The 26,289-nt window shown below is 39.7% G+C and overlaps 1 protein-coding gene across 1 annotated transcript in view; it reads left to right on the top strand.

The window, feature by feature from the left end:
* ATP8A1 (ATPase, aminophospholipid transporter (APLT), class I, type 8A, member 1) overlaps positions 1–26,289 on the top strand; it is a 208,377-nt gene that overhangs the window by 93,823 nt on the left and 88,265 nt on the right. Inside the window, exons 24-25 of the mRNA XM_010858921.1 lie at positions 7,974–8,112; positions 13,307–13,371. Coding sequence (XP_010857223.1) covers positions 7,974–8,112; positions 13,307–13,371 — 204 coding nt within the window. The remainder of the gene's footprint in view (positions 1–7,973; positions 8,113–13,306; positions 13,372–26,289) is intronic.

Here is a 26,289-nt window from a genome sequence, read left to right as displayed (position 1 = left end):
TTTTGTACGCACAGAAAATTTTGTGTTTACTTTTAAGATCATATATAGCATATAGTCATGTGATTATTTAGGGAGAGTACTGTTTTTCTCTGATGGTAATCATATATTACAGTTGAGAGGCTTTGTCTGTAGTTTGGGATTGGAAGGAGAGGAGAGAAATGAGACCAGAGGACCTAAGGCCAGGCTAAGGAAGAAGGGTTGGAGCTGACCAAGGAAGTATCAAGACTGATCAGTCAGAATGGAGGCCGATGCAGAGATGGGCTGCTCGCCACTATTCCACATCAAGGGTCTGCAAACTCCAGCCCAAGAACCACTTCCGCTCACCACCTGTTTTTGTAAATAAAGTTTCATTAGAACACAGCGCCACCCATGTGTTTACAAATTGTCTCTACAATGACAGAATTGAGTCATTGCAGCACAGAGTGTATGACCCTCAAACCTGAAAATATTTACCATCTGTCACTTGATAGAAGGAGTTTTGTCAGCCTTGCTGGAGATGAGCAGTTAGGTCCTCAAACCAGCAGCTTAGTTACCAGCGCACATTTCCAGGTTTCACGAACTCAGTGAAAAGCTCTGGGTATAGGGTCCGCTGATCTGTGTAATAAGCCCTTCAGGTAAAATATGAAGACCCCTGCTCTCCATTCCTACTCCTGTGGCTAAGTACTTGGGGCTTGATGACTGCCAGGCAGCTGAAGCTAGGAGAAACAGATACCAATGTAAAGCAAGGAGGGTACAGTCAGAAAACAAGGCAGGGAGCAAACCAAAGAACAGATTCTGAAGCACAGATCCCAGGAAGGAAGGGACTCTGGTTGTGTCCCACTGTCTTGCCCAGAATGGCAAGGGTGTGTGGGTGTGTGAGAGAGAGACAGTGCAGGCATGCATGTGTGTGTGTGTGTGTGAATGCAGGCATGCGTGTGTGCTTGGAAGGGAGTCCATCCCAGAGTGTGAATCTGGGGCATACAGGTGGAAAACAGGAAGCAGGCACCCCTGGCCAGAGAGCCTCAGGACTGAGGCTGAAACCCCTTCATAGAAACAGATCAGAACTAAGAACTGAGCAACAGAGACAAATGTTTCAGAGTGTGATGATTTATATAAGATTCTACCTTTCATTTAATCTCAGGTTCACTCCTCATTCGCTGCCCTGGGATGTGTATTATTCTTGGTGTCTTGTTCTTACCATCCCAGCTCAGCTGCACCCTGATTCAGTCTTATATAGTTTACTCAACCTCCCTACTAACTGAAGGAATCAGTGTGAGCACTTAGCAGTATCTGATATTTCTCGGCTACAGAAATGTTTCTTCATTCTCCGAATCACATCTTATTTTATGTTGTCATAAAGGTTGCCAAATGTTACTAGTATTTATCCATATTTACTCCAGTGATAACATTTATTTGCCAGTATTATTTCTTTTATTTGTCTTCAAAGAAACTTCTGCCAAATAGTCCATGTTGTAATCTGAAGCCCAAGTTACTGTGCTTTTTCTCATTTAGAAACATATCACAAACTTTTAAAAAAAATCCAGAATAGATCTAAACCCTGAGACAATATTTGTTAACATGGAATAAATCACTTTGAGGTTCTGTTATTTAGTAAAATATACATACATTGGGGAAAAAATGTAATTTCTAAATCTGTCATAATACATTTTCCCCTAGTTTTTAAGTACTCTGCATGAAGCTTTTTATCTTTACTAGGGTAGATATTTACTAGATATTACTAGATATTTTTATCTTTTTTTAAAAAATTACATCAGAAACATCTAAAAGAGAAAATAAGATTATTGAGGACTTTACTGGGTAAATAAATGTTATTTCATAATTTTTCAGTGATAACTAAATCTATGTCAAAGAGGCATCAACTGAAACCTTTATAACTTTTGGCACAGTTACATTTTGAAAGTAAAATTAGTGTTTTAGGCTTTTTTTTTTTTAATTCCGTAAATGTCATGGGAATTTTATCACGTTTCAACACTTGCTGAATATGTAATTCCCATAGTGACCATTAGTGGCCATCTGTGTAAGGTAATACATGTTTGGGATGAAATTGATTACGGCCTAAACACTTTTGTGTTAAGATCAGGAAAAGCACGCAAAGTTCAAATCTTTTTTCCTAATGATCGTTATGTAGCTAAAGATATTAATTTCCAGAGACTGAACAGTCTATCACTCAAGACCTAATCTCACAACAAATGACATCGAAGCCAAAGGAAAGGAAGCCGCAGAGCCGTCCACTAAAATCAGTAAGTGCCCTGCTCGAGGAGCTCTCGGGATAAACGCGAAATGAACAGCTTTCAGATGCAGTGTTTCTTTTACAGGCAGCAAGGTAAACCCACTGCAGTTTTGCTGAATATTCAGAAATGTTTCACTAGAAATTCCTGTTCTCATAGCCACCAGCACACTGCACATTAACCTGCTATGACATTTCTCAACATGTACATTGCTGGCCCTACATCTTTGGTAGTTTATTTTTGCCTGGTTTGAAAAATGTTTCCTTTTTACCGGTACAAAACCAGCTGCTTTCCTTCTTTCAAATGTGCTTTCAATATAATCTCCACCAGCGCAGTCATTTTATTTTTATTAGGCTTGTTCACGGCAGTGGATACCCGTGTACTTCCTGTGCTCATTTATCCCCTTAGAGTAGAACTAAAAAACATACAAATATATTTGTTTATTTATTTCTAATTAATGTATTCACATCTTGACTTTCATATTATCTACCCCAGGGTTTTGTGAAATATTACCAAAAAAATTTTCTTTTTTGGTTTAAAATTTTTGAGAGCATGTATGACTCAACTATCTTCATGAGATCCTTTACAAATCTTATCATGCCTTCTGTAGAACATCTAACATTTAAAAACAGCTCTATCCTGATCTTTGCTGGGATGTGGGCCAGAATGATTTAGCTACTAATGCCCTAAGAGTAGCTGAAAGAATTGATGAAATCATTGTCTCAGCGTTGAAATTCATCAATTGTGAGGCTAGCATAGCTGCTGCTGAACTGGTCTTCCTTTTCATTCTTGAACTTCTTGATGATAATTATTCATCAGGTTTTGATAGATTTCAAATCTGCTTCCCATTAAAGATAATAAAGTAATGCCATGTTTTTAAAGAAGGAAATTTGCCTTCCTGTCGTATATATTATATACTAAGAAGTCATGCATCAAGTGCACCTAATAGCTGTGTAAGTTATTTGGAGTATATTGAAGGCAAAATGGTCTAGATTGCGACAGTACTTTAGAACATTTGGGTTTGGGTGTTTGGGGTTTTTTGGTTTTTTTTTTTCTTTGTCATGCATTCTCTGCAAATATGTCAAACTCTGACTATCAGTCTTCTGGGGATACAATATAAAGATGAATAAGACATGGTCCATGCTTTTTCTTTCAATTTAAAACTTCACTTTCTTTATAAAAGACTCCCCAGAGCCCTTCTTCAGCATCACCTCAGTACCTGGGCTTACAGGGTCTTCCTTGAGTCAGCACTTAGTGCTCAGGCCAGCATTCTTACAAGGAATATGCCCAAGACAGGGCCCTACCCTCCCTGTTGTCAAATTGGGACATCAGCCTGCAACCAGAGCGAGACCTCCATTTGTTCCTCTCCTTAATATTACTTGAGTAGAGAAGTACTTGAATAAAGAAGTAAGTACTAGCCCTTAACACACTGATGCCCATTTCATTTACTTCAGCCAATATTTATGAGACTGAGAGCTGACTGTTGTTCTGGACACCATCATTGACAGAAGGGACAAGAATGGGATGGGCAATACAGGAAATCTTGGTTCAAGCCCTACCCTTCTGTAATCTTACCCCAGTATTCACTGTCATTTATCATTGCCCCTATCTGGGCTTCTGTCACCTCATTTGTAAAACAAGGAGCTTGGAGACATGGTCCCTACTTTTGAACAAAACTACCAGAGTCATACATTTAAGCAGTTAACCTTTATATGATAAATTAAGGGCTTCCCTGGTAGCTCAGACAGTTAAGAATCTGCCTGCAATGCAGGAGACCTGGGTTCAACCCCTAGGTTAGGAAGCTCCCCTGGAGAAGAGAATAGCAATCTACTCCAGTATTCTTAAACAGAGAATTCCATGAACAGAGGAGACTGGCAGGCTATAGTCCATGAGGTTGCAGAGTCAGATAAGACTCAGCAACTAACACTTTCACTTTCAAGATGTGTAAAAATGGCAAAGCTCTATCAGAGCACAGCAGAGGGAAAAACTTGAGTTAAGAAGTAAATGAAAACTTCAAAAAAGCAGTAGCTTTTGAATTTGGACTTGCAGGGTGAGCCAGAGCAGGGCAGTGGGTGATATCAGGGCAGTGGGGGATATGTGTGTATCTATGTCCGTACGTATACGTGTAAATATATACATGCGTGTATGTACAAAAACGAACAGAAGCAGAAGATATTAAGGTGGCAAGAATACACAGAAGAACTATACAAAAAACGATCTTCATGACCCAAATAACCATGATGATGTGATCACTGACCTAGAGTCAGATATCCTGGAATGTGAAGTCAAGTGGACCTTAGGAAGCATCACTACGAACAAAGCTAGTGGAGGTGATGGAATTCCAGTTGAGCTATTTCAAATCCTGAAAGATGATGCTGTGAAAGTGCTGCACTCAATATGTCAGCAAATTCTGAAAACTCAGCAGTGGCCACAGGACTGGAAAAGGTCAGTTTTCATTCCAATCCCAAAGAAAGGCAATGCCAAAGAATGCTCAAACTACTGCACAATTGCACTCATCTCACATGCTAGTAAAGTAATGCTCAAAATTCTCCAAGCCAGGCTTCAGCAATATGTGAACTGTGAAATTCCAGATGTTCAAGCTGGTTTTAGAAAAGGCAGAGGAACCAGAGATTAAATTACCAACATCCGCTGGATCATCGAAAAAGCAAGAGAATTCCAGAGAAACATCTGTTTCTGCTTTATTGACTATGCCAAAGCCTTTGACTGTGTGGATCACAATAAACTGGAAAATTCTTCAAGAGATGGGAATACCAGACCACCTGACCTGCCTCTTGAGAAATGTGTATGCAGGTCAGGAAGCAACAGTTAGAACTGGACATGGAACAACAGACTGGTTCCAAACAGGAAAAGGAGTACATCAAGGCTGTAATTGTCACCCTGCTTATTTAACTTATATGCAGAGTACATCATGAGAAACACTGGGCTGAAAGATGCACAAGCTGGAATCAAGATTGCCAGGAGAACTATCAATAACCTCAGATACGCAGATGACGCCACCCCTATGGCAGAAAGTGAAGAGGAACTAAAGAGCCTCTTGATGAAAGTGAAAGTGGAGAGTGAAAAAGTTGGCTTAAAGCTCAACATTCAGAAAACTAAGATCATGGCATCCATTCCCATCACTTCATGGCAAATAGATGGGAAAACAGTGGAAACAGTGGCTGACTTTATTTTGGGGAGCTCCAAAATCACTGCAGATGGTGACTGCAGCCATGAAATTAAAAGATGCTTACTCCTTGGAAGGAAAGTTATGACCAAGCTGGACAGCATATTAAAAAGCAGAGACATTACTTTGCCAACAAAGGTCTGTCTAGTCAAGGCTATGGTTTTTCCAGTAGTCATGTATGGATGTGAGAGTTGGACTGTAAAGAAAGCTGAGTGCCGAAGAATTGATGCTTTTGAACTGTGGTGTTGGAGAAGACTCTTGAGAGTCCCTTGGACTGCAAGGAGATCCAACCAGTCCATTCTGAAGGAGATCAGCCCTGGGTATTCTTTGGAAGGACTGATGCTATAGCTGAAACTCCAGTACTTTGGTCACCTGATGGGAAGAACTGACTCATTGGAAAAGACCCTGATGCTGGGAAAGATTGAAGGAGGGAGGAGAAGGAGACGGCAGATGAGATGGTTGGATGGCATCACGGACTTGACGAACCTGAGTTTGCGTAAGCTCTGGGAGTTGGTGATGGACGGGGAAGTCTGGCGTGCTGCAGTCCATGGGGTCGCAAATAGTTGGACACAGCTGAGCGACTGAACTAGACTGAATGCATGTGCACACATCTATGTTTCAGCATTGTGGCAGAGACTGTTAACTGGCTAATTTACTACCTACTCCCATCCCTGTTCTGCCTTGCCACCTCCACTAAGTCTAGAAAAGTTAAATGTTGGTAGTTAGGGATGGCCATGTAGCACCATCTGGCCAGTTGCTATTTTTGGAAATACACTGAGGAATTTTATAAACCCTTTTGCTCTTCAAATAAGAGATGGATACATTTGGTTTCACCTAATTCTTGTCTTCACAGTGGTTGTTGTAGCTGTGACAGTCACATTGAGACATTGAGAGAGATCTAGAGAATAAGTGGAAATATAGTCAAGCCAACCATCTTTGGCCCAAAATACCCACTTCAGTACTAATGATGTAAGAAATATGGAACTTTACTTAAGCTACTTTTAGTCAGATTTTCCTATTATTTATAGCCAAAAACATTCCTAAGTAATAGACTCAGCAACTATACCCACACACTCTCTCTCAATTTTACATGTTTGTATATATATTTAACTTTATTTTCCATACCTACCAAGACTTGGGGCTATTTTTAGACTTGGATTTTGATGAAAAGTAAATAGGACTTAATGTTAGAGAAAAAATAGAAAGTGGAATGCCTTCTTCGTTATTACCAACCCAGACACTATCCTTTGCAATAATTTCCCTTGTATCTGTTCTGTCCTTGTCTGATAGTGGAAATGAAACATGAAGGCAAGCAGGAAGAGAATGGTTGAGAAGAAAGATAAACGCTGAGGTAGTTCATTCTGGAAGTTAGTTTATGGGGAAATGCCTAAGACTAAGAATTAGTTTGTTGTGGCTTGCAGAACACCACTGGAAGGGTTCCCAAGTGGTGACAATGCCTAGTCACATGATAGATAGGTTTAAATCCTAGTCCGTCGTTGCGCATACCTATGTATTTAGGACCAAAAACACCATTAGCTGTTTCCATTTGGCAAGCCAGGGTTCCCTAGCAGCCAGGAGATTGTTCTCCCTTTCCTGCCATTTAGGAAGTTGAGAGAAGAAACCATTCTTCTTTGTCCGAGATTGGAACAGCTTTCCACAGAGTGTTTTGGTTTTGTTCAGTCTTATATGAAAGATACCATCAAATAAGCAAGAGATCTTTAATGGACTCCGACCTTCCATGACACAAACGTGGAACCAAGTTAAAAACACTCAGCCTGTTCTTTCGTTCAGAGACCAGTGCGGTTGCTTTGTTTATCGCGCCTTTATTCATCCTAACTGTATTGTGTGTCTAGATTTCCTGACTCTGTATGCGATTGTCATTTAATAATGTCAGCATGTAACTTTGCTCTTTTTCAACCAGGTCACTTGGATTATTCTTCACTGTGGTGACCTTCCATAGTTTGTGTTTTTATTTTTTCTTAGTAGCTGCCTGCTCCTATTTAACTGTTTTTGATTCCCTCCTTCTACCTGTGTGTGTGTGTGTGTGTGTGTGTGTGTGTTCAGAATCAGTTCCTTACCTTAGAGGGGAGGAAGGTAGCTTCAGTGTGTGTGTGTGTGTGTGTGTGTGTGTGTGTGTTCAGAATCTTGTTCAGACACTTGTTTATGTGACCAAAGGTTATTTCTGAGACAGGAAGTAAGGTTTTGCCAGTTTTCATTGATCTAATAATTAATTCTGATTTTACAGAAAGAGTTTATATTAGTCAGCTCGGGCTGCCATAATCGAATATGGCATATTAGGTGACTTAAGCATCAGAAAGTTATCTCTTCACAGTCCTAGGAGCTTACCTTAGGGGGGAGGAAGGTAGCTTCAGTCTTCTGTCAGAAGTACTGGTTGAGATTTAGGAATCCTTGAGAGAAAAAACTCAATGGGATAGTTGGAATTCACACTGAATTCATGGATTATCATTTAGTCTCTGATTTTAAAACACTTTAATGTTTTGTTCCTAAAGACTCTAAACCATTTTCTTAATCTTAAAAATGTTGCTGCTCTTTTTCTTCAGAATCTTCAACTACTGGGAGCCACAGCCATTGAGGATAAATTACAAGATCAAGTGCCTGAAACCATAGAAACTCTAATGAAAGCAGACATCAAAATCTGGATCCTTACAGGAGACAAGCAGGAAACTGCCATTAACATTGGTAATTCAGCTAGTTTAAACTTTATGTCATGGTGCTTTTTAACATGTTTTGATACATTTTAGAAGATATATTTGAGGTATTTCAAGATTTGAAAGATTTAGTGTTTTGAGATTTCCTTATTTGTGGTTTCACTCAGCTTATCTATTTACTTATGGCCCCAGTCAGAGGAGGCAATGGCACCCCACTCCAGTACTCTTGCCTGGAAAATCCCATGGACGAAGGAGCCTGGTAGGCTGAAGTCCATGGGGTCACTAAGAGTCAGACACAACTGAGCAACTTCACTTTCACTTTTCACTTTTCACTTTCATGCATTGGAGAAGGAAATGTTCTTGCCTGGTGAATCCCAGGGACGGGGGAGCTTGGTGGGCTGCCGTCTATGGGGTCACACAGAGTCGGACACAACTGAAGCGACTTAGCAGCAGCAGCAGCAGCAGCATGGCCCCAGTGCCCCCTTTAAAGATGCAGTGATTATCTATACAGCCAAACTTTAGCTCTTGCAGCCACATAGTGCCCTCTCTCACCTTTGAACTCTGCCTGCCCCTAATTCACCTCCTTAATTGACACACGTGGATGAACTTTCTGCAGTTGTCTGCCAGAGTCTGGAGACTAGAATTATGGCAAGCTTGTATACTGACACTTGTTTATGTGACCAAAGGTTATTTCTGAGACAGGAAGTAAGGTTTTGCCAGTTTTCATTGATCTAATAATTAATTCTGATTTTACAGAAAGAGTTTATATTAGTCAGCTCGGGCTGCCATAATCGAATATGGCATATTAGGTGACTTAAGCATCAGAAAGTTATCTCTTCACAGTCCTAGGAGCTGGAGTCCCAAATCAAGATGTCAGCAAGTTGGTTTCTCCCAAGGCCTCCCCTCTTGGCTTGCAGACGGTCACATCTCTGTGTGTCCGCGCCTGACCTCTCCTCTGTGGATGCTCACAGCGCGTCTGGTGTTCTGTCCTCTTCCTATAAGGACACTAGTCCTGTTGGATGAGGGATCACCCTTATGATCTCGTTTAACTTTAACTCTTTGAAGACCCTGTCTCCAAATACTGTCACACTGGTGGCTGGGGCTTCAACATATGTATTGGGAGGTGGGACAAAATTCAGTCTGTAACAGAGGAGAAAGGTAATGTTTGCTGGTAGAGGCCTGTAGTACCAATAATGTGCAAGAAAAATAGTCATTTCCCCCCGCAAATTCAGCAGTAGCATGTTGCCTGAGCACTGTGAACCCTGACATCAACCTCTGGATGATACTGATTATACAAATTACACACAAAACTCTCCCAAAATTAAAGAAACCATTTCAGGAGTATTCACAAACTAAAACCACATTTTTTGAAAGTCATTAAGTATCATCTATATTAAAAAAAAAAGATTTTAGCTAATATTCCTTTTAGAAATGTGAGTAATCAGTATATTCTGTGATAATACTATACTTATAAATATAGTATTTATATTAAACTATGAATACTATAAATTCATAGTTCAGTTCAGTTGCTCAGTTGTGTCTGACTCTTTGCGACCCCACGAATTGCAGCACTCCAGGCCTCCCTGTCCATCACCAACTCCCAGAGTTCACTCAGACTCACGTCCATCGAGTCAGTGATGCCATCCAGCCATCTCATCCTCTGTCGTCCCCTTCTCCTCCTGCCCCCAATCCTTCCCAGCATCAGAGTCTTTTCCAATGAGTCAACTCTTCGCATGAGGTGGCCAAAGTACTGGAGTTTCAGCTTTAGCATCATTCTTTCCAAAAAACACCCAGGACTGATCTCCTGGAGATCAGGAGACCTGGAAAATGCAAATATGATAAAGTAGTGTAACTACAGATAGAGGGGGAATAAATGGTGGTTAAGAGTGATCCGTGGGGAAGATGAACAGTCCTCAGGATGGTCCTGGATATGTAGCCAGTGTGAAAATACCTATGAAAAGGAGAGAAGGGTGGTGGTTTCTAGTAACCCTTAACTTCTAGAATCCTAAAAGTTGTTCCTAGAAAAAGGAAAGTAAGATTCATTCATTCAGCAAATGATTATGGTGCCTGTGGTACCAGGCATCAGTTAAGAACACAGAACAAAACGTATCAGAACCTCTGCCATCGGAACTCAGATTCTGGTCAGGGAAACAGACAATAATATAAATGAGAAAAACACATAATATACTTCATGGCAATAATTGTTCTAAAGAAAAATAAAGCAGGGAAGGGAGAATAGGGCATTACACTGCTGCTGTTGCTGGAAAGTGGCTTTAGTCGTGTCTGACTCTGTGCGACCCCATAGACGGCAGCCCACTAGGCTCCTCTGTCCCTGGGATTCTCCAGGCAAGAATACTGGAGTGGATTGCCATTTCCTTCCCCAATGCATGAAAGTGAAAAGTGAAAGTTTTCACTTTACACAGAGGGGTTCAATTTTAAATCAGGAAGTCAGGAAGAAGTATTGAAAAAGTGAAAGCCCAGAAACAACCTATGAGAAGAAAGGGAGCTTGTCACTCAAATGATTCGGGACAGCTATCTTCTGTCCAACAGAAAGAGCAGATATGCCCAGGGCTAGAGGAGGAGAAGAGGTGAGCGGTGTAACAGAGCTCAGGTTGGATGGAGCCACCTACACTGTTGTCCAGTCTTGGCATTTACTCTGAGATGGAAAACCACTGCATGGTACTGAACAAAGTGGAGGAAACACTTGATCTGACTTTCCTATTAAAAAAAAAAAAAAACTCTATGTATCTGTCTGGCTGCTAGACTCAGAGTAGACTCAAAGGGAAGCAAGTATTGAAGCAGGAAGGCCAGACACTGTTGAATTCATCCAAGCAGGACATGGTGATGCTTGGACCTGGGTGGTAAAATAGAGGCGGTGAGGAATGGTTGGACTCTGGATGTATTTTTGAAGGTACAGCCAACAGGATTGATTGATAGATTAGACACAGAGTATGGGAGAAAGGAAGGAATCCCAGGTAACTTCAAGGTGCTTTAGCCTTAGCAATTGAAGGATGGAGTTGCCATTAACCAAATGAGGAAGACTAAAGGAGGAGCGAGTTTTCTGGAGGGAAAACTTCCTTCTTTCTGAAGGGAGGTTAAGCGCCTAATTTTAGATGTGTTAAGTTGGAGATGTTTATTTTACACCTAAACGTCTGCTGTAAAGTAGGCACTGCCATGTGAGAGTCCAGAGTTCAGGAAAGAGGGATTTATGAGATCTAGAATGGTCAACATTTCAGTCCAGTTCAGTCGCTCAGTTGTGTCCAACTCTTTGCAACCCCATGGACTGCAGCACGCCAGGCTTCCCTATCTATCACCAACTCTCACAGCTTGCTCAAACTCATGTCCATCAAATCAGTGATGCCATCCTACAATCTCAATCTCTGTTGTCCCCTTCTCCTGCCTTCAATCTTTCCCAGCATCAGGGTCTTTTCCAATGAGTCAGTTCTTCACATCAGGTGGCCAAAGTATTGGAGTTTCAGATTTAGCATCAGTCCTTCCAATGAATATTAGGACTGATTTCCTTTAGGATAGACCGGTTTGATCCTCTTGCAGTCCAAGGGACTCTTGAGAGTCTTCTCCAACATAACAGTTCAGAAGCATCAATTCTTCAGTGCTCAGCTTTCTTTACAGTCCAACTCTCACATCCATACATGAATATCTGGAAAAACCATAGCCTTGACTAGATGGACCTTAGTTGGCAAAGTAATATCTCTGCTTTTTAATATGCTGTCTAGGTTGGTTGTAACTTTTCTTCCAAGGAGTAAGCATCTTAATTTCATGGCTTCAGTCACCATCTGCAGTGATTTGGGAGCTCCCCAAAATAAAGTCAACCAGTGTTTCCACTGTTTCCCCATCTATTTGCCATGAAGTGATGGGAACGGATGCCATGATCTTAGTTTTCTGAATGTTGAGCTTTAAGCCAACTTTTTCACTCTTCTCTTTCACTTTCATCAAGAGGCTCTTTAGTTCTTCTTCACTTTCTGCCATAAAGGTGGTGTCATCTGCATACCTGAGGTTATTGATATTTCTCCTGGCAATCTTGATGCCAGCTTGTGCTTCCTCCAGCCCAGCATTTCTCATGATGTACTCTGCATATAAGTTACATAAGCAGGGTGACAATATACAGCCTTGACGTACTCCTTTCCCGATTTGGGATCAGTCTGTTGTTCCATGTCCAGTTCTAACTGTTGCTTCTTGACCTGCGTACAGATTTCTCAGGAGGCAGGTAAAATGGTCTAGTATTCCCATCTCTTGAAGACTTTTCCACAGTTTGTTATGATCCACACAGTCAAAGGCTTTGGCATAGTCAATAAAGCAAAAATAGATGTTTTTCTGGAACTCTCTTGCTTTCTGGATGATCTATTGGGTGTTGGCGATTTGATCTCTGGTTCCTCTGCCTTTTCTAAATACAGCTTGAATATCTGAACGTTCACAGTTCATGTACTATTGAAGCCTGGCTTGGAGAATTTTGAGCATTACTTTGCTAGCATGTGAGATGAGTGCAATTGTGCAGTAGTTTGAACATTCTTTGACATTGCCTTTCTTTGGGATTGGAATGAAAACTGAGGAATGAGATCACGAAAGAAATAAGTGTAGATGGTACTGTTTTACATGTGAGCTGGGCCAAAAAGGTTGCCTATTTTTGTCTAGCCACGTTCAGCTGTAGGCAAACAAGTGGGCAGAGTTGGTTTGATCAGCAGGTGAGTTTGCCCTGCACCAAGTACAGCAAAGCAAGAGAGAGCAGGAGAAAAGAAAATGTGATAACAGTCCAAGGGCAGGGAGATAGATAGTGGTGGGATCAATGGTCCAAGAGAAACCCAGACAACCTCCTGCATCCTTCTCCCAAACAACCGTTGGCCCATCTTCTGCTCTACATGTTGGTCATCATGAAGGGTATGCCATAGGCACTTAACAGTTTTCAGAACATTGAGAATCCTTACTGTATTCTCTTTCCATGTTTGTTTATCAAGGCAGCCTTAACCTGTCAGGTGATGTCCTTGTATCTTATCCCTCTTTTATAGCAAGCAGAGTATTTCTTTTTCAAACTTCTGCAGATCCAGAAGACAGCTGACTGCCATCTTTCTTGTTCAAATAGATAGCATTTTAATTTTACCAAAGAATATATATAAAATTCATAAGTTTTGTAGTTTTAGCATTTTAACATCTTCATCTTCTTTCTCTAGAGAAATTAATTATGTCAACCAATTTACTCTGTTTGGACATAGGGCACTCCTGCAAACTTCTGAGGAAGAACATGGGAATGATTGTTATAAATGAAGGCTCTCTTGATGTAAGTAAGATTGTCTTTTTGAAAAACTTTTAGTAACTTACCTTGTATTTTATATTCAGCTAACTTGAGACATTTTGTTTTCCTGGGTTAAAAGGTGCCTTATTACTGTCATTCTGCTGGAACAAATGTACACTGTTTTGAACCACTGATGTAAATAGACACTAGTTTTGTGTCTTTAACAGCTAAAAGAAATTGCTAAACGTTGTGAGACCAAAAAGCTGCTTTACAAAAGCGTTATGTCAAGAGATTGCTGAGTGACTACAGCTTCTTTGTATCTGCCTGAGTATTTTGTATATTTCAGTATTACTACATATTATATATGTAATATTTCAGTATTAATATTTTGCTTCTTTTTTAAAAAAAATGTGAAAGCTATTGAACAACACCAAATAGCCAACAGTCAACTCTTTTTTTAATGTCTGAAGTTCAGAATTGACATAGAAATTCCTAGGATATCTTTTTTCATGACTAAGATCACATGAAGTTATATTTGGAAAAGAGGGAAACATTTTTTAGGAGTATAAAAGATAGAAGTTAACCCCCAAAATGTAGGTCATGACCTGTAAATATTTCAAAGGAAAGATGACTATTTGCAATTTAAGGTGGAAGACAGAACAGGAAAGGTGATATACAGCTGCTTGAAATAGCCCTTGTGACGCAAAGAGCAGAACAGAGGAAACCTGATAACTAGGGATGTTGGAGAAGCTGAGAGGCCACCTCTGTGGAAGGGATGGTGAAGAAGTAGATGTTTAGAAGTTGGGTATAGACAGGAAATTACATGTAAGAAGTACTTTGTTTCTGATTTTTAGACTGGAATGATGATCTCTTCTTTATTATTGTGCTTAAAATGCGCTTCCCTTTCTTGTGAGATCTTTGAGCACCTTGTAGCCTGAGGAATAATATATGATTTTGCAATCATGGGAACTGCTTATGCCTTTAATTATTGGAGAAGTGCTTTTTGTGAACCAGGCTTTAATCCTAAAAACACAAACAAAAACAACAAAAAAAAAAGCCAGCCCTCCAAAAGCTTACAAATATTAAGAGAAGTAAATTGCATACAAGTAATAATGCAAAACAAATAGGTAAGTAAGGTAGATAACTTGCTGTGAAAATATCATGAAGTTTAAGGAACTATTTACAAAGTAAGTGGCATTTAGTTACATAAAGGTGAGTAAAACTTGAGTCACTGAGTAAGAGGAGCGGAAGCAGAAAGTTAGTGCAAGTTAAGTTCCTCTGTTGGGGCCTGAAAGAGGAACATTAAACTTGAACACAAGATTATAATTTTTTAAGTATGTTTTCTTTGAATAAATACAGGCACAGAATGTAAAACTTAAAAGTTAGGAAAAGAGAAAATATAGATGATAAAAAGTGAATCTCTCACCTTTCTTTTTTTATTTTATTGAAGTATAGTTGATTACAATGTTGTGCTAATTTCCACTGTACAGGAAAATGACTCAGTTTTATATATATATGTATATATATGTATAGACACACACACATACATATATGTGGGTATGTAATGTATATATATATACTGTTTCATATTCTTTTCCATTATGGTTTATCACGGGATATTGAATATAGTTCCCTGTGCTGTACAGTAGGACCTTGTTGTTTATAAATCTCCCACCTTTATATCCAAGCTACTAGTTTACCTCCCCAGGGATGGCCGCTAGTTCCAGTTGGTGTGTTCATCCAGAGATGTTCTGCCGTATCTAAGGGATTTATGTGCATGTCAGTTGACACATCCTTTGTTGTTAAACACATTACAGCATCCTGTCCACACTCCTTGATACTGCACTTTGTTTTTCTCACTTAATATATCTTAGCAGTTGTTTTATAATGGTCCGTATGAAGCTACCCAATTCATTTTAACAGTGGGCACAGTATTTATAAGGCGTCCATTAAAAAGTGACAGAGGGGGTTAAACCTGGAGAGGTAATCTCAGGTCAATTGTGGAAAGCTAGGCCAGGTTTGAGAGTTTGCCTTCATAGGCAAGGGGCATGACTTCATCAGCCTCTTAAAAGAGGTGTGATGTATAGAAGCAGTTGGCAAGTTGGAAGGGTGCAGACAAGGGACCAGGATAAGAGTCAGAGAGGAGGAAATGGGGGCACAGTGCCAGCGATGTGATGTAAAGTTCAGGGATACTTATCCCCATGGGGGTCCCTGGAAAAGGAGCCATCCAAGGTGGTTCCAGAACTGGGTTGCAGTTGTTCACAGCCTTGCAAAAACTTCAGTGTGAACGTTTCCATAATCCCTATAAACCTTTAGGCCTTTGTCAGCATCATAGGTTAAACGTGATGCACAGACTTTCTGACACTTGAAGGAAACCAGAAGTGGGACCTGTGAGACTGAAGTGAAAGCATGGTTGATCACATGCTTGATGTGACATCCTTTCCTTTTTGTCTGGATTTAGGCTTTCACCTTACATAGAGTGTGCTGGCATTGCTCTTTTTGCTTTCACCTGTTTCATCATTTTTCTCCAGCTCTTGGATAAACACATCCAAATGTTCTTGAAGTGTTTTTAGTGTCAAATGATATAAGCAGTAATCTCAAGAAAAAAAATAAAGAGAGAAAACTGAAATACAGAAAATATTCTGTGCACTGAATCCTGTATTGTTAAGACAGAGGCATTTATTTTCATTTTGAAGTTACCAAGATGGTAACTCAAAAGTCATAGACACTTCAAAGGTTTTTGCACTTTGTGTTGCTACAAGAGCCAATATAAATCGTCCCAGGGGAATGCTCAGTTTTGATGAGAGCAAGGACCCTGTCTGTCTATTTTGGTCTGCAATCTCTGTCAGTCTCCAGCAAGCTGCCTAGCTCATTGTTGTGGGCGTGCTCAGTTGCTCAGTCATGTCCGACTCTTTGTGACTCCATGGACTGTAGCCCACCAGGCTCCTCTGTCCATGGAATTCTCCAGGCAAGAATACTGGCTTGGGTTGCCATTCCCTTCTCCAGGGGATATTCCTGACCCAGGGATAGAACTCAAATCTCCTACATTGGCAGGCGGATTCTTCACCACTGAGCCATAAATATTTGAGAAATGAGTTACTGAATAATGTTTAATTAAGGGCTCCCTTTTTTAAAAATTTGTGTATCAGTTTTAAATGTGGTAATAGTCTATCATATCTGATATTTAAAGAGCAAAGTGATTGGAAATGGCCTTAACAATTTGTGTTGGTTTGGTGTGAAAGATCACAGGCAGACGCTATGGCTGAGCAGATTGACACTGATTCATCCAGCATTGGACTGCCTCTGGTTCTCGCACTGGTGTCTGGAGGAGGCTTTTTCTCCCAGGCAGTTAATCGGTGACTTTAACAGATCTGGCTGTCTGGGGTCAGACCTGCTGCGGTGAACTCATTTGCTTCGTAGCAGGAAAGGAAACCCCACTTTGCATCATAGCTCCTCCAGGTCTTGTGTGATACAACCCACGGCTGAGATTTCAGGCAAATCATTAGAATGAGTCTAGGGAAATCATTATTTTTCATTGCCATGGAAAAGCAAAGTATCCTCTGTGTTCACATTTGTACTGATAATAATAAAAGGGTTATCATTCCATCAGCACAAAGCGTAATTAATTTTCAAGTAATAAACTTAGAAACACACCACCTTAGGAAATAATATAATAGGAAATAAATTGTAGGTGTGCAAAGTTTTGTCAAATCACAATTTTAATGAATATACTCAAATCACTCTGAACAGCAGCACAGTGGTTCAGGGCCCAGTTCTGCCCCACCTGAGTGGTGGACTCTGGACAAGCGGAAATTAGAGAACTTGTCTAAGCCACTTGCACTGCCTCTGAGGTAATGATAATGTTACCCTTGGCATAGGATTGGTATGGTTAGCACAGGGCACAGCACATATAAAATGAATGTTACAAAATTTTGTAGAAAAATAGCCCATGTTGAAATCCTGCTCTAAGACCTAATATGGAAATCTGACTTTTCTGCCTCTGTACATTCCCAGCTCCTCTCCCAGAAGAGCAGCACTCCCCGCTAGCATGATGCCTGAGTGCAGAGCTGGGGGTTCTCACTCAGTCACCTACCCAACTATTGCCAGATGCTCACAGTGTCAGCAAGAGAGGTTCGTAGGAAGCTTGATCATATTGCTTTTAATTTAGGAAGTAAGAATTTTATGGGTAAGCATCTTTAATAATCATGTAAAGTTGATCAAAATCTGTTAGATATTTAAAATAAGCAGATGATTTAGGTAACATGTAACTTTTTATCATGTAACTTTGAGCTGTTTTATTAAGGGTTCTGTGATATTGATATGAGACGTTTTTTTAAGGGTCTGCTAAAGCAAGAATTTTAAATTACTGGCTTGAAGAATATTTTGTACTTCTTCTCTAAGTCTACAGAAATGCCCAGAAATGATCCCGTTAAATTCTCAGAAACCCCTTTGGCTTAATGACCTAGATCCAGATTCTTCCAGCATCTCTTTTTTTTTCATTTCTATTGGAGTACAGTTTTTTTTACAGTGTTGTATTAGTTTTTGCTGTACAGCAAAGTGAATCAGTTATTCATATACATATATCCACTCTTTTTTGGATTCTTTCCCATAAAGGCCATTAGAGAGTAGTGAGCAGCATTCCCTGTGCTCTATGGTAGGCCCTTATTTGTTATCTGTTTTACATATAGTAATGTATATATGTCAATTCCAATTTCCCATTTTATCCCCCAGCATCTCTTTTATACTTTTGGTTTGCCATGAAGTAACGTGTTCAAAATATATCTGTTAAAACTGGAAACATCTAAAAATGTGAGCTAAGAACTGGAGAATCGACCTATCTTTAGCTGCCATTATCTAATTAATATATTTTAAAATGTAGTATAATGGGTTTATGTTATATTAAGGTGTGTGATGATTATAGTATTCAAATGCCCCATAGCATTCTAATTTTGTGAATCTCTGAAAATACTTCAGGTGACCCAGAATATTTGTTAATGGATATTATCTAACTTTCTGTAAAAGGTAGAGAGAAAGTGAAGACTGTTTCATTGAAATAGCTCAGGATTTCACTACCCTCATCTGTCAAGTCTGGGTAAGTGGAAGGAACCATAATTTCTCAAGCCATTAACTCTTTAGGTGCCCAAATGATCTTTCTTGGGTCTCACATGATATCCTTGTAACCTTGACCTCTCCTCCTTCTAGCACCTCCTAGGACAACTGTGGGATCTGTCCTGGGAGGCAGCTCTGGACCTTAAATTTGTTCCTATTGCTTCTTCTCCTCTTTTCTACTGTCTGGATTCCCTGGGAAAAAGAAAGGGGCAGAGAGGAAAATTATATTTATGGAATCAACAGGAATGATGGTTAAATATGTATGTGAGGAATTTGGAGAAATAAATTTCCTCTACTTGGAGTCAAAAGGCTTCAAGTTTTCCCTAATTTAACTCCTGAGAAACCCTGCCTGCCTCTCCTTCTGATCATCTGGGCACAGTTGGTTTTCAGTTTCTGCTTCTGTTGGTATTCACATTTAGCCTGATGAGGAGTCAGTACCCAATATATGGGAAGTGCAGAGTATGGATCCCAAAGAAAAATGCAGGCTTCTGACTATGTGAAGAGGAAGCTCTGCTGCCCCTGCAGGGTTCTATGCATGGCTGATAGAGTCATAAGAAACACTAGCTTATATTTGGACTAAAGATTTTACAGGGACAATCACATTTACACCTCAAAACATTAGTAGGCAGATACCATTATGCCCGGGCTTCCCTTGTGGCTCAGCTGTTAAAGAAACCTGGAGACCCAGGTTCAGTCCCTGGGTTGGGAAGATCCCCTGGAGGAGGGAAAGGCTACCCACTCCAGTATTCTGGCCTGGAGAATTCCACGGACTGTATAGTCCATGGGGTCACAAAGAGTTGGACACGACTGAGTGACTTTCACTTCACCATTATGCCCAATCTTGAAAGTAAACTTGACCTCTAGTGTTAAGCAAACTCTGGAGGATGTATGTAAGTCATTGGATTCTGGAGTCTAAGCAAATAGAATTTTCTGGAACCTAAGTTTCCAGTGACACTTGTAAAACAAGAGTAATAATAATACCCATCTCTAGGGTGTTGTGGGGGTTAAACCAAACAATACATTTTAAATACAATACCTAGCATTTAGTAAGCACGTTAAGAACTAGGAACCACTGTTGTGATCATCATTATTATTTCTTTTAACATCTTTATTCCCGGGGGTAGAGGAAGTTTCGTTTTGCCAAGTGCTATAAGAGGTGATTTTAAATAGCCGTCCTCCTCACTACTTAAATTTCTCTGCTTAATTTGCAAATATGAACTTAAGCCAGCTTACATTTGATTATGGATACCAGTGTTTTCTCTCACCTGTATATTTTGCAGAAAATGAATTGTTAACCACTTTTGATATTAACAAGCACAAGAATATGTATTTTTCAACACCATGGTAAAAGAAAGCCCTTTATAGGATTGCACATTTTTTTCTAGCTAAATTTGGTTTTATAACACCATGTAAGCTTCAAATATAACTTACAAGCATTCATGACATAAATGGCGAAGTTGTCATCTGTACCCTTTTAAGCTCATCTTACATGTATTATGCAGACAAACCTTACTGTTTGGGAAACCAATCACTGTTGAATGGCTTCTGAAAGAAATCCAGAATAAGCAAGTTATTGAATTGGCTCCAGAAAAAGAAGGGGAAAAAGGAGAATTGAGGCTACTTCAGGTTTTGTCTTGATATGTCCCATGAGTCTAATACAATACATTTTGTATTGCTTTGAAAAATAGTTCAGGCAGGTTTTAAACCACAGTGAATTTTCTTCCACTGCCAGCTTTGGATCTTTAGGATTGTGAATTCTCTGTTACCATTAGCAAAGTTGTTTCAGCTTTTTGGCCTGAAAATGTTTAAGAGCTCAGTTTAACGTTTAAGGTGTTAATGTGTCCCTATCAGAAGCAAAGATATGTTTTTGTAATATCCCATTGCAGGATGATTGTTCAAATACTGTCTGGCACACAGCTTGCTTCAAGTAGCGCTCAGTGAAGAAAGCGAACTTTGTTACATTTGAGAGAAATGGGTTAGTTAAAAAAAAAAAAAGTAAACATTACAAAAATGAAAATAACATATGAACAAATAATCTGTTCCCTTTTCCTCTGATTTAAGATAGTGTCTGCCACAAAGCAGAGTTTGTGGTTGAAAAAGTTCCATCGAGTCCATTGTTTGGTCTCAGAAAAACTAAATGTGTCCCCTTTTCTTAAACAAAATTCAGTAATCTTGGCTTGTGTGCAGAACCCAAAGTGAAGTTGTTCACAAATCCATAGTATTTCTGTTTTAAGAAATTCTTCCTGCCACAAGCTTGAATGGTCTTTATCCCTCTCTCTCTCTCTATTCTTTTTTTTTTTTTTTTGGCTAAACATCTGAGCTCTTTCAAGAGCTCTCTGAGACCAAAATTACCGATAAATCCTTTCTAACCAGTCTACCCTCTTGCCATTTCCTCACAGCTTGTGGGCATTTTGAGGGGAACAGACTGCTGTGCCTTGGGACTTCTTTGCGCCTCTGCCACCCATGTCTTTTGATGAGTTATTAAACTGACAGTTTGCAGGAAGCTGTGTCCCAGGTGTGTCTGTATGCACTCGCCTCTGTTCCTTTTTTCATTTTGACTCTTTTATTGGCACATAGTTGCTTTTTGCCTCCGTTCCTACATGAATGATGATGTTTGTCTAAATTACAGATGGAGACTATGGGTTCACAGGATTAGCAAATGTGGGATCCTAAATTTTGACCTAGATGACTTTAATCCCAAAATTGTTTTTCCTTTTGTTTTTAAACAACCCTTCCTTCTCCAGAAATAACAGGGCCTTAGTCCCAGAAAAAAGCCTTCTGGGAGCTCCCCCCCCAGATTTTCCAACTTGTCTTTGCCTCCCCTTCCTACTCACCACCAAGGCTCCAGAGCAGCTGGGAAAGAAGTGCTCTTCTGGGAATTGGTGATGTTGGGTATCTGGTATTTATGAAATTTACAGAAGACCCTATATTCCATTTTACTATGACAGTTGTACATGGATTTTTTTAAATTTTATTTTATTTTTAAACTTTACATAATTGTATTAGTTTTGCCAAATATCAAAATGAATCCATCACAGGTATACATGTGCTCCCCATCCTGAACCCTCCTCCCTCCTCCCTCCCCATACCATCCCTCTGGGTCGTCCCAGTGCACTAGCTCCAAGCATCCAGTATCGTGCATTGAACCTGGACTGGCATCTCGTTTCATACATGATATTTTACATGTTTCAATGCCGTTCTCCCAAATCTTCCCACCCTCTCCCTCTCCCACAGAGTCCGTAAGACTGTTCCATACATCAGCGTCTCTGGATTTTTTTTTAATGGATGTTGAAAATAATGGAAATGGTGTGCCTTTGGAATTTGCAGTGAGAAAACACAGTAGATAATGATTCCTCTGTATTCCTACATGAATTAATTCAAATCATTAGGAAAATGGACCCAACCTTAGCTTTCTTTGTGGTTCTTGGTAAGAATTTCTCACAGACACCAGTTGTTACTTTCTCCAAACCGTTGATTTGGTAATTTGCTTACTTTCAAAAAAATGGTTGTATATTCTAAGCAGTCTCTTCTGGCTGAATTGAAGGCCATACGAGAGACTGGATGTCTGCCCACCCAGTTCCTCCAGGACGCTTCCTCCTGCGCTTGAGTCACTGCCGCCGCTGGAGAATATTTAATACCAAACTCAAAATAAGTGTTTAGGAGGCTTTCAGTGGTGGTTTCAAATAATTACTATGAGGGCTTTGGTAAAAGCCTTTATCCACAAAACTATTTAAATTATATAATTATACCCCCTGCCTCACTCTTCCTTCCTTTCCCGGGGTTTGTCTTTCTTTGCTTGGTGCCTCCATCCTACACTGCAAGACAGACTTGGACCCAGATTAGACACTTCTCAGCCTTTCTCTCTAGGGTACCCCAAACGAGACTAGATGCCTCACAAGGAGTTATTTGCCTGACAGAACCTATCATAACCCCAAATCCCAAACCTCTGCCCAGGGGCCAAGAGCAATTTACCTAGCTCTACAACTTCCTCTTCCTACCTTCTTCCATCCTGTAACCTTTGACCTTTTTCACATGGCATGACCCTATTGGGAGATTGGACCATTTCCTCAATTATAGTGTTTTGTATCAACACCTGCCCTGAAGAGCTCATATCTGCATATCAGCAAAGCATGAGCAAGATTTTTTTGTTTCCCTTTCCATTATGTTTAGCAATATGTTTTGATTAAATTCATTCACTTGACTCTTTTCCACTAAGCTGTTTTAGAAGACCTCTTTGACCATATGTTTTTTAAACTAATTTATTTGTTTTAATTGGAGGCTAATTACTTTACAGTATTGTGGTGGTTTTTGCCGTACATCAACATGAATCAGCCACATGTGTACGTGTGTCCCCCCATCCTAAACCCCCCTCCCATCTCCCTCCCCATCCCACCCTTCTGGGTTGTCCCAGAGCACCAGCTTTGAGTGCCCTGCTTCATGCATCAAACTTGCACTGGTCATCTATTTTAATATGGTAATGTACATGTTTCAGTGCTATTCTCTCAAATCATCCCACCCTCCCCTTTTCCCACATAGTCCATGATTTCACCTTCTGTCTGCCTTTACCCATTTTGCAAAATTACTTTATGTTGGTTTGATTCTATATGAATATGTTTTTTGAAGGTTATGTTCTAATATAGCCTAGGAGTTTAGAAACACCAGATATTTTGGTCAGAAACTGTCCAAGAGAGCTAGTTAGTGATCCTGACTGGGATAAATACTAAATGGACCAGTTGTACATAAATATAGTTTCTCTTTACTCCCAGGTATATGATCTTTACAGCGTACAGATCAGTTCAACGTACAGCCTGCAGTAAAGGAGTAGTTGATATATGTGTTGCATGGGGGTATATGGAATGTCCTGTGGTTCTCTGAATCAATAACACATTGTCAAAAAATAATACCCAGTGATTTATCCACATTGTTCTTATGGGAGTCATAACTTACTCTTTAAGAACATGCTAACATGGTCCATACTTGTTATGGTCATAGTGTATTATTAAGAATGTCCTTGGAATACTCTGTTAATTTGTAATTTTAGGTTGTGAATACTGAGAGTGTAAAAACAGAGAAAGAATGAAACATTATTTGGCCATAAATTTATAAACACCTCATGTCATAAATGGTGATGAGATAGGGCCACAAACCACCAAAACAGCTAATGAAATATGTTAGTTTAAGATTCTTATATATATCCTCTTATATGACATCTTATGTCAATTGATAGTAGGTTTTAAAACTAAGTAGGTCAACTAAGGTTTCCCCCTGCCAATGAATATTTATAAATCTGGTTTAAAAAATAATCAGTACCTAAGAAGTAAGGTGATGGTGTGATTGCTGAAAAATATGCCAGCAAAGTGAGTCCTCACTGTTTTCTTTATCATTGTTTTCAACCTACTATTTCTGAGGGTCTCATTTACATATAATGCTATTTACTCTGCATATATATATATACATATATATATATATAAAACTTTACATTCTTTATGGGAGCTTAAAGTCTAACATATATTGATGTGGTCATCTGCAAAAAACATAGATAGTAAGAGAGACATGCCAGTCAATTTGTAACTTTCAATTTATGTTCTGCTCAAGAGTTATCTCAGGTTAGAGACAGAAATTTAGAGATAAAGAAAAAGTCTAGGTTAACTTGATAAATATTTGTCCTCCTACTCTCTACCAAGAGCAACATATCATGTGGGAAGGGATAATGCTATCTTTTCTATGATTGAGGGAAGACAGGTTCCCAGTTAGTTTTTACATAAAAGAAGTAGTAGCTAGTAGAGTTGAGTGTTAGTAATCAAAAAGTAGATTGAAATAAAATTGCTGTTAGGAGATTTCAAAAGGAAACTGAAAATCCTCTCAGTAATATACCACTTGGTTTACACTGATGTTGTGTGGTGATTGACAAGTTGCAGAGCGTTCATTCTTCATCATATGTGGATAATACAGTTAGATCTGATGTCAGAGGAAGGAAAAGAACTAGTCTTTCTCAGATGTCACCTCTGAGCCAAGCACTGGACAGGGCACCTGAGTTAGCACATCTTGTCACAACAATAACCCTATGAAAGATATTAACCCAATCTTATTTAAAAAAAAAAAGACTCAGAGAAGTAACCTGCCTAAAGTGGGAGAGCAACGATTCAACCCAAGCCATTCAATACCATATCATTGCCTTCTAAGTGCCTGCATGCTAGGTCTTTTCAGTCATGTCTCTTTGCAACCCTATGGAGTGTAGCCCTCCAGATCCCTCCGTCCATGGGATTCTCCAGGCAAGAATACTGCAGTGGGTTTCCATGCCCTCCTCCAGGGTCTCTTCCCAACCCAGGGATCAAACCTATGTCTCTTATGTCTCCTACATTGGCAGTTGGGCTCTTTACCACTGGTGCCACCTGGGAAGCCCCTGATTGCCTTCTAGAGATAGTCAAATGAAAAAATAAATAAGGAGGTAGATTGGAATATACATGTACTCCTGGCAAAAAGTTTATTGATACACCATGAAATGAACTTACCTGTGACATGTGATGTGGGATATAATCCTTTCTAGAACCCTGAGCCTATGTGGCCACCTTATCTAAAAGTATTTTGAAGTTCTTGGTATTTTTTACTTGTTAGTGGTTGAAACTATTCCTTATTTTTCATTTAGTTTTTTTTTTTTCTTTCACAGCATTAAGGAACTTTTTTTCAAAATAAATATTTCCATTCCAAGGAAGATGAAAAATGTTTGATTACCTTGTTTTCACCTTATACTCTGCAGCTACCAAAAGTTGAGGCATACCTTGAGTTCTTAGCCACAGTGTATGTTTTGTCTTCTGAAACTTAAGTTCTTTGTAATGTGGCTCCATTGTTTGCATCAATGTTATCAATGCCCAGAAGCACCATCTGAACCCTGATGGCCATTCTTGACTTTCTAACTAAAGAAGCCCCATTTTTTATGGTTATACATTTGTCCCTGGCGTGGGAAGATGCCCTGGGGAAGGAAATGGCAATCCAATCCGGAACTCTTGCCTGGAGAATCCCATGGACAGAGGAGCCTTGTAGGCTGCAGTCCATGGGGTCGCAGAGAGTCGGACACGACTGAGCGACTTCCCTTCCCTTCACTTCATTTGTCATATGTTGATGGCTGCCTTCTCTACACTGACTGATGACTTGTGCACATCAGCTGACAAGCTCTGAAAAGTTATTTTACAGTGACTCAACCTCTGGTAAATGGTCTTATTTCATCAGAGTCACCATCTTGCTCAAAAAGATACTTTCCTGTAATAGTATGTTGACTTTTGCCCTTTTGGTGGAAAGTAAGTGAAAACCGAAACCAGAGGTGCTAATACTAAAGTGAAAGGCACAGGCTTCATACACTTATCAAGCCATTCCAACAAGGGTCAAAGTTGTGTGTCTTCCAAAAGTAATTCAACATTAGCCAAAATTCTATGCTTAGGTCATTTAACTGGTGGTGAATTTATGATAAAATGATGGTAAGCATAAGTTTACCATTTGACCTGCACACATTTAACAGATTCCCAGGAAAAATACAGGTGCTGAGTTCTTATTTGTATTCAGACCCACACACCAACATATAGTTTGAACTCAATAAGTATATATGTATCCTTTTTTAACTTTTGCTGTTTGGCTTAGCCTCGCTGATGACACCCTCTGGGATAAGATGAGTGATCACACATTTCCTTCTGTCGCTGTAAGTAACTGCAGCCTTGGAGCAGGGTGTGGGAGCCATGACATTTAGGTGTTACATCTTAGACTGTGTGTAATCTTCACCTCATTTCTGCTGGTTAGACTGGAATAGAGTAGTCTTCTAGTCAAAGACAAGAGGCTTTCATTTTCCTCTGCTTAGGGATGTTG

This window comes from Bison bison, unplaced genomic scaffold (genome assembly GCF_000754665.1).
Source record: "Bison bison bison isolate TAMUID 2011002044 unplaced genomic scaffold, Bison_UMD1.0 scf7180017864451, whole genome shotgun sequence".
NCBI classification, from domain to species: Eukaryota; Metazoa; Chordata; class Mammalia; order Artiodactyla; family Bovidae; genus Bison; species Bison bison.
Note: the sequence above shows the minus strand (reverse complement) of the source record. Positions and strands in the feature narration are given on the sequence as shown.